We start from the raw sequence: 13,891 nt of genomic DNA on the forward strand, positions 1-13,891 counted from the left end.
CCACGTATCAGGCTGTAGTTAGATGTATAGAACCTGCCCAAGGCACAGATACAACAGAGTCACAGTGAGTTTGTTTATCCACTTTAGTAACAGCTAATTTACTTGCTGAAAATTTCATGCAATTGTTTTTCATGTTTGTCAAAGCAAAATCATGTTCTGTCTTTTATCTTTTTCCTGTCTTTGATACTTTTATCTTTTGTGTATGAATCTGATACTTTTATCTTTTGTGTATAAATCTGATACTTTTATCTTTTGTGTATGAATCTGAGAGATAAGGATAATTGATTCATTTTATGCCTTTCATGGACAGAGACAGTTGAGTTAACTCTTTGTACTCTGGTTTTCCTCAGTAATTTAAATAATTCTTATTTGAATAAGTCAATTCATCTAATCTAAAAAACTCACCAATGGGTTAAGATAGTTTTACTTGTTTCAAATTAATTTTACTGTTTCAAGATTTTTTTTCCTGGAACCAGTGGCAATGTCTGAAGCAGACAGGGCACAATGTTCTACCTGTTTCAAGATAATGTCACCTGAGTAGGGAAAAAAAATCTTTGCAACAGGCTGATTGACAAGGAAAGAAATGATATTATCTTATACCATTGGCAGATTTTCTCACTTTCTGTCGATTAGCATGGCCATTTATTTTTTTGTTACCTGGCTCCTTTGTTAGATCTTTCATTATCTCTCTTTTTCTCATTCCAAGGTTTGAAATTCGAAATGGTAATACCCTCCGTTTGTTCCGCGTGAAGCAGCAGGATGAAGGGACTTACACCTGCACATCTGAGAACAGTGTGGGCAAGACAGAGGCCTCAGCCACGTTGCAGGTCCATGGTAAGAAACACATCATGCATACTGCATGTGAACACACACACACAGACACAGACACACACACCCACACACTCACATTTAGGCATGCATAAAAAAGCTCTCATACATAGGATAACGTACAGTCACATGGCAACAGTCTCATACCAAAATCCCTTCCCCATTTGTCATCCAATGCTCTGCGTTATTCTATCAGTGTGTCTTTGTGAGTCCCTGTCCAGTGGTGCTGCCAGGAGCTTATGCTAACCCGTATGGATTACGCCATTTGACAGATGTTTGGGAGATGTGTGCTTTAACTCACTGCCAGAGAGCAGTCCCAGTATTAATAAGACATGACTCTCTCCCTTTCTCTTCCTGCCGCTTTGTCTCTCTCCTCTTCGCCGCCTCGCTCTCCCTGCCCTTCTTTCCCTTTCACTGTGTGTGTCGTGGTTTAAATTGTCTCAGATGACTTCATGAAATCCAAACCGAGCAGTTTTTCATACACTCGGCTTCTTATTCTTGTTTTTTTTTCTTCTCTCTTTTCCATTTTTCATGCCATCACCAGTTTTGTTTTGTAGCTCGGCATTTCATCCATCTCATTAACTTTCCATCTCTCTCCACCATGTTTCAAACCCTATCACCATTCCAGTCGGCCCGTTCCGTAAGTTCATTTTCCGTCTAATTCTTCTGTAGCAAAAAAACAAACAAACATTTGTGTTATGGTTGGTTATTCTGAGAAGAAGTGCTCTTCTCTGTATGGTATTCTTAATGGCTTTTAAACAAACAATCAATGCCTAATGGTGTAAATAAGTTTTTCCATTAGGGACTGACATGTTGACAACATGCCTGTTGCTGCAGTCAAGCATTAACTAAGCCTCAGACAGTGACTTAATGTACACCAGATTAAGGACTCCTATCTAACACACATCTGCTGCGTGGAGAGGAGTGTGTCAGGATATTGTGACACCCTGTAAATCCCCCTCTCATTTGCAGCTACAGTAGTTTAAAGTGCAGCTGAATGACTTTTAATCACCACTCAGTGGAAGTCTTTGTCTGCACTTTTAAATAAGGACACGGTTTGACCTCAGGTTACACTGCTATCACGTTGTTAGTGTTGTTATTGTTATTGTTAAAGAAGCACTGAATCCAATCAATATCAGAAACTAAATATGGTCAAAACTGAGGCAGCAAAAGTTCAAATATTCTGACTATACTGGGTAAATCTCCAAAAACATTATACCATCAGATTAATACTCCTCATAGATATTCTAAACTGCATGTATACAATTTGTGTAATGCCCCCTTAGGTAATAGTAGTCATAGTAGTAGTAATGGTAATAATAGTAGTAGTTGTTGTAGTATCTCTTGTGTAAATTTTAATGTTATGATAATTTTAAAGGTTTTTGTCCGTCATTGGATATTTTGTATTCTATTCAACCTTTATGTTAAAAGCAAAAACCTCTTCAGGTTAAAAAAACCTAATTGCCAGAATATGGTTGCCATATTCAAAAAACAAACAAACATGACGTTATTTCAGTTAAATCTGGTGTCTTTTACTGTATTATGAAATACAGAAATGAAGATGAGTGAGGGACCTGTGTGTGAGATAGCTTTGTCTTATAGCTATAGTGTGTAATGAAGCAAATAATGATCACAGCAAAACCCTCACACATTAATTGCAGTGCACTGAGAAAAGATGCTGAATATGCAGAGATTATGCATAAATTGTTTTATGAAACACTTTGTTGTAATTGACAATAACCACCAAAGTTGCTTGATCTTACTTGTTTTGGTTATTTATGTGGTGGCAAAAGTATATTCATATGTATCATTACTTATATCACAATACTCATAATATGATATACCCCCATTAAGTGCTTGATTTACTAAGATCCCAAATAATGAGTACTAAGTTCAATGTTTGTGGTGAGTTGTGTTTGGTTGGTGTGCGTTTTGCGTGTGATCTACTTTATTAGAGTAATTTCATAAATGTCAACAGGTGCAAACAGCAGTATATAAATGATGGTTTTGTGTGTTGTAATTGTTTCCACCATGGGGAGTTTGGATGGAAAAGGAGATGGCTGCAAGTGCAAAATGAAATTTGATCTGACTGAGTGGAGATATTAGGTTGAGGTATGGAAGAGGTAAATAAACATGTTGTTGAACTATATAGCAAAGAAGAAATACCACGTGTGTGGTTATCTGTGAGAAAGTAAATGCAATTGGTAAAACAAGAACAGCAGATGAAGTAAAGACAATACAAAAGAAATACAGAATAAAACAAATGTGGGGGAGAACCTGAAACCTATTTCATCATCCATCAAGGATTTGGGACAACACACCTGAAAACTTCTTTGGGTTACCCAGCAACAGAACCAGTGGAAACAGCTACAGTTAGCTGGAATGACCTAGATGTGAGAAAATGGAGAGATGCAAGAACTTTTGGCTTAGCAGATATTGCCTAACTCTTTGTTGTGACTGGCTTTAAAACAGTTCATCCAAAAGCTCCAAAATAACTTGGCTGGAAAGGCGATGTGTCTGAATTATTTTTACTTCCTTCATTCCAAAAATGAAAACACGTGTGAGACAAACTGAGTGAGTATGTGATGAAGTTGGATAGAGAAGCATTATATCCTTTTACCTAACTGGCTATAGCTTCCAAGACTCCACAGGAGGAGGACACATGGCTCCATGGCAAATGGTGTGGAGAGAAGGGCAAGCGTGTCAGACAGTTTCATAAAAATATAAAGAAGAGTCTGATGAAGGCTGAAGGAATTGAAGATGGTGAGGAAGTGGAGAAGGAAAAAGCTACTGAACAACCTAAGGAGCAAGCTCTATCAAATAAGAACAATGAAACAGTGAAAGAGGAAGTAATGGTGAATGGAGAGTTCACATTAATGCTACGTGGCCACATTAAGTGAGCTTGAAGACTCCATGTACCCCCTGCTGTGGAAAGTCCCAGATTAACAATAAATTCTCTGGCCTCCCATGCATCTACAATGGAGATGGAAAGTGGATAGCTATGCCAAAAACTTTGGCAGGGGTTGACCACAGAGCTATTTAGGGAAAATTCTAGGGGAATTTACTGTGCTGTGTAGTGTGTACACCTGTGCGGGTCTCGCTTCTTTTGCACACCTCCCTAGGTCAGGACAATTATGGATGTCTGGATTTTTGGATTCTCAGGGATTAAAAAACTGATGCCTACATCTGATCCAGAGACGCGATGTGTAAATTAAGATGTGCCATTTTTTGCTCTCCATTGTGTATTGGCTGGGAAACCTTGACAGTACTGTACATCAATGGGCCCATCCAATGAGTAGATGTCTACCAGCTGCATCACCCCCAACATTCCAGTGGAATTTCACTTTTCAATATTTGTGTGAAGCACACCCTGAGCAGTGGATTGACGAACAGCCAGGGTTCAAATACGGGCATGCTCCATTGTATTGGAAAAACAGGGAACAGCCATGTTAGTGGAGAGGTGTTCATATTTGGAAAAGAGTTTGACATTAACCATTGTCTCCCACATGTCACATTGAAGCTACATCCGGGCTATGAGCCTAAACATCTTGGATGTATGGTCCTGCAGGAGAACGAGGCATGGTATGTGCCCACTGAGAACAAAAGAATATGGATAAGTGAGGACACAAACATGACACTGCTCACATTAAGGTTTGACCCAATCTGTAAATTTAAAGGTGAAACGAGGTTGTCGACCCCCCTGAAAACCACAAAATCCAATTAAACCTGATGTAGGGGCTGGTGTTGGAGGCTGATAAGCTAGTGACCAAACCTCGTCCCTGCAGCAACCAATCCGGCCAGTGACAAGACTAATATTGGCTCATGCATGATTTACAAGATCTAAATGAAGTAATAGAGGATTATCACTCTGATGAACCAGTCCCTGCACTCTGTTGTCAAACTTTCCAGCCGATGCTAAATTGTTCAGAGGGATTCATTTGTGTTGGCCATTTTTCAGCATGCTGAAAAGTCCAACCAGTAGGCACCTGTAGTATCATAAGGACTCCATGACTTTGCTGACCATGCTGGCTTAAAGGGATCACAAGGCTTCGCTGAAGAAGCTGCAATACTGCTGGGATCAGGTTGAGTATCTGGGCAGGTTAATCAAAGAGGCATCACGGTCAGTTTTGCCCACTCAATTGTTGGTATTGGCGCAGGCTCCCAAGCCAACCACAGAAAAGGAAATTATTACCTTTTGGGGGATGACGGGATACAGTGCTAACTGGGTTGAAGGATGTTCTTTGATTGTGCAGCCCATCTTATCAATGATTACAACAGAGGGGTGCCCGGAGGGTTGAGCCGTTAGCTCATGTAATTATCTGCCTCAAAGGCTGTGTATATTCTCATTTGTCCAGGTCATAGATATCTCAAGGAAATTTAAGTCAAACACAACTGGACTTGGTCAAAGTAGTCGATCGCTGGTTTGAATCCTGACAGAGTCAATACTGCATGTCATTCCCACAGTCTCCCTTCACTGTCCTATCCACTAAAGGCAAACACTTTACCACCATCACCACCAACTCCCTAGCCTTGACTCTCCTCGACTACAAGAAACCATTTCAGTTGTTTGTGTCATGTTACCAAAACCACACTAACAGAGTCCCTAGCTGGGCTTGGCCCGCCGTGATGTTGCCACTTTGCTGCATTTCATTTGCAATGGGTTATTCTATTGACATTCTGATGCAGCACAAGCTGGTCAACCTGAAAAAGCTAAGTTTGTGTAAACGGCACAATGGTTGACTATACTACCTATAGAGTACCCAGATGCAATATTCCACATTCAAAATAAAAAAAATCCTGCTGGCTCCATGTGAAGGACAGCCACATTCAGAGAGATCTGCTAAGATATGATCTGACTTGAGTGCAATCCCTGTGGAGTCCACAGTGATGACTCAGTTTATGGCTCCTGATGGGCAGGCTCTGATGGCTGGATGCACTGTGGTGGGGATTTTAAACAAAATATAGGGAAAATGGAAGCTATGCAGGCTCAAAGATGTCTACAACCATGCTCTGCACAGTTAGCAAAATTAAAGTATCTGACTCATGGGTGTGAACTTGCTGAAGGCAAGAGTGTGAGTGTGTGAATGTGTGTACACAGATTCAGCACATGTGGTGTGTACAATTTGATCATGGCAATGCTGCGTGTACCGAACAAATGACAAAGTTGTTGATGGGCACGATGACACCAAAAGCTCCGGCCATCATGATACGTGCAGCACACCACAGAGAGACAACTCATGGATCACGAGGGGCAGTGCAGTTGCGGATCAGGAAGCAAAACAAGCAACCTTAGTCAGCTCTGAAGCCATCATGGTGACTCATATGGAGGAGTAAATGATGCACAAAGATTTGCTGTTGTCACAGAAGGAGGCCTCAGAGGCTGAGCATTAATTGTGGGTACAGAGAGGAGCTTGTAAGGATGAGAAAAGGATTACGGAGAGACCATGATGGTTTGTTGGTGGTGCTCAGTGGATTGCTGCCTCTATTGATCAATGAGGCTCATGGGCTTGGCCAGTAGTCACGTGGTGAGATCCAAGAGAGTGGATTTTTTCAGCGTTAAAATGCAGCAGCATGTTGACAGTGTGTTAAGTCGGTGTCATACATGCTTAAAGAGTAACATTCGGAAGGCAGCAGAACATATTCCAGTGCCCAAAGGTCCATTTGGATTTTGTTAAAATGATAAGACCAATCCAGGGGAAGAGGTACATGGTGGATATAGACGGGTTAAAGCTACTCCTGCTAAACATAAAATTGCTGACACAGTGGCAATGACAGTTTCCGTGTAGAGAGGTAATCCTGTGTTTTGGATAAGCGCAGACAACGGAAAAGATTTTATTGGTGAGACACAACAGTGAAATGTGTCTTGCAAAAACTATGAATCAAGCAGAGTTTAGGATGGGTGTATCACTTACAAAGTCAGGGCATGGTGGAAAGAGCAAATGACATTTTGAAAAACCAATTCACATGAGCAGCTTTGCCACTTGCCAAGTGCTGATGGCTTGAAACTAACACTGCACAAAGCACTAACCAGCTGGCTGACACCATTTCCTGAATATATGAAGTAGATAAGGGTTGATTACAGGAATATCTCTGCTGGTATTGTTCCTCTGCAGGTCGTGATGGATCGGCAGGAGGCTCCACCGACAGCAAAACGGAGGCCATTCAAAATATGGATGAGCTTAGTGAAGGGGTGAAATAGCACCTTCCTCCAACAGGCCAACAAAGTGGTGTAGCATCTGTATCACTCAGGAGTGGTTAATGATGACACACATACTCTTCAGAGGCTGAGAGATTGAGTGAAATTTCTTTATGCCTTGTCAATACATCTATCTCTATGCATGTAATTGATGATTATACACACAATGCAAGTGCACGGACAAGGGTTCTGCAACAGCTTACAGTCAAGTGTGATACTTATGCAGCAGTGGTTCTGATTCATGCATTCATTAGCATATTGCATTTCAGCCAGGGCTATTTAGTCAAAAAAAATCAATTTATTCCAGTAATTCAAAATACATTATACTTTCATCAAAGAGGGTATTTTTTTTAACCTGTTATACCAACTTCAGTGAGGGTTACTTTTGGAGTTCCAGTGGGGGTACGGCTGGCAACGAATGGCAGCAGATAGGGTTCACTTTTGAATCGTCCAAAACACACACTATGAAACATCCAAATACCCCCATAAAAGTTGTTGGGGAAAAAAATAATTTGATCTCTGTTTTTAGCCTTGTTGTAGCAGTAGCTCCCAGTGGCTCTGTTGATGGTTGTGCGCATGCGCGAGATTTGCTGCGAGATTTTCTTCTGTGTTTACATCATACATCCAATGGTTTACAACGACCAACGGACATCTCACAGCAAATCTCGCACATGCGCACAACCATCAACAGAGCCACTGGGAGCTACTGCTACAATGTATTCGTGATGTATTCATAAAATATATTCACATGCATCATTATAAATGAAGTCTTACAATGTGGAAAACAGCTGAAATGTTAGCAACTTATCATGAAGACAGAGCTGAGTGTTACTCCTGCCATTGTTTAAGGATTATGAGAAAACAGTTACGGGAATAAGAGGACTTTTGGCAGATTGTTTATGAGACATAGCCCACTACAACTCTGGTCATATTGTATGTGCAGGGCACTTATAAGATAGAAGTTGTTTACACTTGTCTATAGAGGGTAGGAATCTGGGAGTTCAGCATCTGCTGTTACACTTGCAAATTCCCTGAAAGTACGATATAAATATCAATTTAGCCCAACTGTCTCAAAGAAATCCTTTCTGGTTTTATATCTGTTAAAGGTTGATTGAGTTCATCAATGCTGTGTATGTTCATTGACACTGACTTAGGTGAAAAGAGAACTGCTCATCTTACAGGAGGGTGTTGAACAATCTGAACAGCTAGTGTTCAAAAACAGGAGATAAGCATTACATCAGATACAAAGTCCATGGAGTATGATAATCCTTCCCACTGAAGAGGCCAATTTTAATCACAGTTATGGGGAAAGAAATCCATGACACCCGTATTCAATAGAAAATACAGCTTTTTTACATACCAGCTGAATATCAACATGATATTTCACCTGCTGAAAAACAAATTCTGAAATCAAAAATAACGTTGCCAACATTAGTTTGATATGAAAGAGGTTCCTTAAAAACCGAGAGCTGTCTGTATAATGCTAAAAGACAATAAGTGAACAAGACAAACACAACAGATTTGTTTAGTGACATTTCTACATCTCAAAATAAACAAAATTCACAAAAAATCCCTCTGATGGTGATTAAGGTGTGAGACATTTTCAGTGTGAGAACATCACAGATATCACAGATGACTCATTGTTCTTATGTATTGAGCCAAGTGTGTTTATGAGTGTCTGTATGCCTGTGAATATTCTCATTTGTCTAGGAAGACGTTTCACCGCTTATTCCAAGAGAATGAGAGGTGAAACATCTTCCTAGACAAATAACCAAGTCCAGTTGCTTTCGATTGAAAATTCCTTGTCTGTATGTTTGTGTGTCTGTGTGTGTGTGTATGCAGTGATTTGTAGAGCATGAATCCTGGCTGGGGTTGGTCTTCATCTGATGGGAAGTGTGCGCCTGCTATTCAGAGGCGAGTTAGAGGGCAGTGGTCAGTGTAAATCCACAGACGTGATGTGATGATGCAGATAACGCAGTGAGCTGAAAATTGGCAGCTCTATCCAGACCTTTCCCAAAATAACTGAGTAAATGTCATCAGGATGGCGCAGCCCTGTGCTGTGATGATTAGTTCTTTCAGAGGAAACAAAGGTGACATCCCTCATTAACGATGAGAGGGTAATGAGAGTGTCGTGACGGATCTAAAGCCTAAAAGGTTAAAGAGACGACTCTTAAATCTCGCTTGTTAAGAGCTAATGAGTGTTTTGTTGACCCAGCTGAGTGGTGGAAAGTAACTAATCATTTACTCAAGTATTGTACTTTCATGTTTCAGGAACATGTTCTTTATTTAGTACCTCTGACTGCATCATTTTGAGTCAAAATAGGTTTTTGTTACTTTTTTTTTGTTCACTTTTGATGTTAAGGCCTTAAGATATTAAGGCTTAGATAGATAGACATATTATTCCCACAGAACTCAATGTAAAATTTCAGATGTCTTTGATTTTTTTCACCTCTTTATACAACATACAGGTGCATCTCAATAAATCAGAATATTATGGAAAAGTCCATTTTCAGTAGTTCAAGTCAAATAGCCCCAAGTGCATATAGATGGGCATACTTTTCAGAAGGCCAACATTTCCATATTAAAATGACTTTTTTAATTGGTCTTTTGTAATATTAAATTTTTTTGAGATACAAATTTTAGGTCTTCATTAAAGCTACAGTTGGTAAGTTGATGAAAGTGAAAATAAACTCCGCGACTTGGTCGGAAATTTCAAGACAATACAACGTCAGGTCCCTTTATGGACCTCTGCCAAGCACCCCCCATACACACATAGCCATAAACGCACCCACAGAAGACGTACCATATCCATAGCAACCGGAGACTCCAAAACGATCTCACGTCTCTTTCACCATTAAACACACTCTTCTTGTGTGTGTCTGCGTGTGTGAAAAGAGGGAGCTGAAGGTGTATCGTCTTGTACGATGTGTACGAGCTGTGATTGGCTGCTCCTCCTGCTCCCTCTACCTGAATCTTCGGTCATGGTGGATTTTGTCAAATACGATTACAGGCTGTAGGTGGAGCCAGAGGAGTTGGATTTTGTCCTAAATTACCCATTTAATGTCCAACTATCAGAATATACTGTAGTGACAGTTCCAGCAAATATGACTGAATAATTGTTACCAACTGAAGCTTTAAATGTGAGCCATAATCATTAGAGAAATTAAATAATAAAGACATGAAATGTTTAATTCTCTGTGTAATGGATCTCTAGTTTCACTTTCTGAATACAATTACTGACATAAACTTTTCCATTATATTCTAATTTATTGAAATGCACCTGTACATGGTTTACTTAAAGCAGATATCAGCTTCACGGCCGTTTCGGCTAATGCTGCGTTCAAGGCAGGCTTTTGAAACCGTAAGTTACAGCTTCAAGTCACAACTACGACTTGGTAGCGTTCCAGGTAACCCGTAGCTCGTGTTTTTACCATCCTGTTGTCTGTGAAAGTTCCCTATAACGGCCACTCGTAACTTCCGACCCGTGAACTCGTACCAGATCGAACTGGTATGACTTCACAGGAAGGAAAAACACAAAGTACGAGTTTCTTTGAACGCACCATGAGTTAGCAGCCCCCGCCCTTGTCAGGCATCAATTGGTCCTCGTGCTACGTCACCACATTCACGCGCATCCCTTGGCTGCACACACAGCCCTTCATGCCGTTCTCTCTCCTCATTGGATAACACTTGTATCCCACAAGGAAAATTTTCTCCTCGGGTTACAGCAGAGCAGAGTGACGGAGAGACTCGTGTTTATGTAAGTGATTGCTGACGGAAAATAGGACTATTTAGGACTTATATTAACAAAAACATTCCACTGATATCTGCTTTAAGATGATTGTTCACTGCCCATAGATCAACCACTGGACCATTATCTAACTGTATGAGCAAGTTAAAACTATCATCTTGCTTTTACGTCGGTGCATCAGTGAATTATCTTTACCTGTTATATAGAATCATATCACTCAGAGGGGATATTTACTGTTAAATAACAACTTTTACTTTGGATACTTTTATATTTTGCCCATGATACTTTTAAATGCAATTTTTTTTTTTACTTGTAACAGAATATTTTACAAGTTGCTTTTCTAATTTTAGTAATTTTGTAACTCTTTTTCACCACTTCTTAAAGGTGTTAAAGGTGGCAGTGGCACAAATGAAATAAGAACTCAAAGTGAAACAGCAGGATTTTGCATTCATTTACTAATTTATGACTCCCTCTTTTCCCTCTTCCAGTTTCACCTCAAATTACCTCAAAGCCCAGAGACCAGATTACTACACAGGGGAGGAGCGTCACCTTCCAATGCAGCACTACAGGACACCCTCCACCTGCCATCTTCTGGCAGAAGGAAGGCAGCCAGGTAAGAGCTGGAGCAGAGAACTGGACATCCTTGAATAAAGACTCTCTATCCAGTAGAATACATTTGTGTTAATGAATACATTCACTCACTAACGAGCCTTGGGTTGTTATTTATGTGTGGTTGGTTTTTTTTTAAACCCTACCAATGCTGCATTGTTTATCATATTGTTAAGAAGAGCTTCACACATTCTTTGTTGTAAAGGTGAGAATGACTCACTGCACATGAGCAGGTTTTGTCTGATTGGATCATGATTTTTCTGACACTTTTTTTTTTTTTTTTAATTCCAAGCGAAAGAGTCGAACAAGAGAGAGCAGCACATTTGCATTTGGCTCACAAACATGAGTAGAGACAAAGTGTTGGAAGGCATTGTGGTACTGCGTTGGCGAGAAATGTTTCTGCTGCTAGCGACCGCGGCGTAAGAGAACAGTGACGGAGGGGGGTTGAAGAAGTCGATGAGCGGGGGGGGAGGGAGTGCAGAGGGATGGCAGGAAGTACACCAGGTGTAGAAAGTGAATCTTCAGGGCAAACCTGCAGACAAATACTGTCCTCCTTCCACATCGTGCCCAACTATAAATACCCTGTTGCTCAGCAGCAGCTGGGATCACTGAGTTGGAGGAGCAACTTCAGATGTTTTTGGGAGCTTGTCAGGGAGCAAGCGGGAAGTTCAGCTCCCAATTTTTGTGAATAAGCTTCTGTCTGCAGGATAGTTGATGCATTCCTTGGCTGTTTGTGCAGCTTTTTGCTGTATTTGGGGGATTATCTGCAGCCTTATAACCTTGGTCCCTCCACTGACGTCTAAGCCTCTTAGAGGAATGAAATGGATGGCTGAATGGATTGATGTGTATCCCTCCCCCCTTGTTCACATCCATCTCGCTTACAGGAAAACAGAATGGGGTGGCTGTAAAATGTCTGTTAGTGAGAATCATCCCATAAACACCAGAACTACCTAACTCTTACATGTTCGACCCTTTTCATCACCATGCTAGTGACGATCTTGTTCTGCCAGTCTAATTTGACACTGAAATATCTCAACAGCAAATCTCTGGTCCCAGATGATGATGGCTCCTAATGACTTTCTACTTCTGAATAACATATCTCATCATTGGCTGGATGGCTTGGCACATATTCAGTTTTGAGCTTGTGTGGAGCTTTTTGTTAATGTTACAGCAGCACCATAATATGCTAAACTAAAATATTGAGCATGGTTCGCATTACACCTGCTAACATCAGCATTAGCATTGTCACTGTGAATTTGTTAGCATGCTCACTTTAGCAGGCTGTGTTCAGATTGATGGGATGTGTCCTGGTCCTGGATAATTATATTAACATGTGAAACACTTAATCAGGTACAGTAGTTGATCACCAGAATATTAAATTGCAACGACTCTGATAATTGATTATTACATTGCCAGTTGGTCAGATGTTAATATTTCCTGGTTTTAATTGTCCTCTACGCCAATAAATTGGCAGAAAATAATATGCTAACATCTTAATATTAAATATAAAAAGAATTGAGTAATAATTCCAGTCATTTATCAAGTTCAATTTAAGTTTGGATTATTGTTTGGACAGTCTAATCTAAAGACACCAACTTAGGTATTGGGAAGAATAGTTATGCTGTATGTGCACTGGAATTGGACAGAAGAACCACACACATATTGAGCCAGAGGATACACAAATATGTGGCCCAAATATTTGCCAAAATATTTTTCCCAGCCTGATAACGATTTTGCAGTTCATCCTGAGTGGAATATGAACTCCTGAACCAATTTTCACAGCCATATCAATCCAATAGTTGAGAGTCTGGACCATGTCTAAAATGCCAAATATTTGTAGCTTGGATATTTTCAAATGTAAGGATTTAGTTTTTTTGGGCTTTCTGGTATAAATGAGTGCAAATAAAATATTTCTGGGTTTTGGTGCTTTTGGCTCTTGGAAATTGCAAAAGGAATTTTTGACTCACATTTTATAGACTTACCGTATTTGAATAACTGAATAATTGACACAGATTAATTGGCAGTAAACATAGATATTGCAGCTACAAAGTTAGCTGTCGATGTCACATGACTGATCTGTCTGTGTGTTTAGATGTTGCTATTCCCTGGCCAGCCCCCAACACAGTCTGGTCGTTACTCTGTGTCCATGACGGGGGAACTGACCATTGCTGACGTCCACCCCGAAGACTCTGGTTTCTACATCTGCCAGGCCATCAGTGTGGCAGGAAATGTGTTGACCAAGTCTCTGCTGGAGGTGGAAGGAGGTGAGACTTCAGTACACAGAGTCACATTTGAACCTGGGAGAGGATTATTCTTTATTCTGTACTATCAGCTAATGAGGAGAAAACATATTAATTACTTAGTAGGTGCACAGCATAATGAGCCACAAAAAAGAGACCCTGTGCTGGATGAGCAATGTTCTCTCTGTGGGAGCTTGTACGCTATTGTTTTCTGCCTACTAAGCATCTAACTATTCTCAACATTCGCACTCTAATGGTTGGTAACTTTAT

At 40.4% G+C, this 13,891-nt stretch overlaps 1 protein-coding gene across 1 annotated transcript in view; it reads left to right on the plus strand.

Moving 5' to 3' along the window:
- LOC310996333 (roundabout homolog 2) overlaps nucleotides 1-13,891 on the plus strand; it is a gene marked incomplete at both ends in the record, with an annotated part of 50,206 nt that overhangs the window by 14,933 nt on the left and 21,382 nt on the right. The window contains 3 exons of the mRNA XM_083985709.1: nucleotides 707-834; nucleotides 11,261-11,385; nucleotides 13,474-13,645. Of these exons, the coding sequence (XP_083841835.1) occupies nucleotides 707-834; nucleotides 11,261-11,385; nucleotides 13,474-13,645 (425 nt within the window). The remainder of the gene's footprint in view (nucleotides 1-706; nucleotides 835-11,260; nucleotides 11,386-13,473; nucleotides 13,646-13,891) is intronic.

This window comes from Trachurus trachurus (assembly GCF_905171665.1).
Source record: "Trachurus trachurus genome assembly, chromosome: 13".
In the NCBI taxonomy this organism is placed as follows: Eukaryota; Metazoa; Chordata; class Actinopteri; order Carangiformes; family Carangidae; genus Trachurus; species Trachurus trachurus.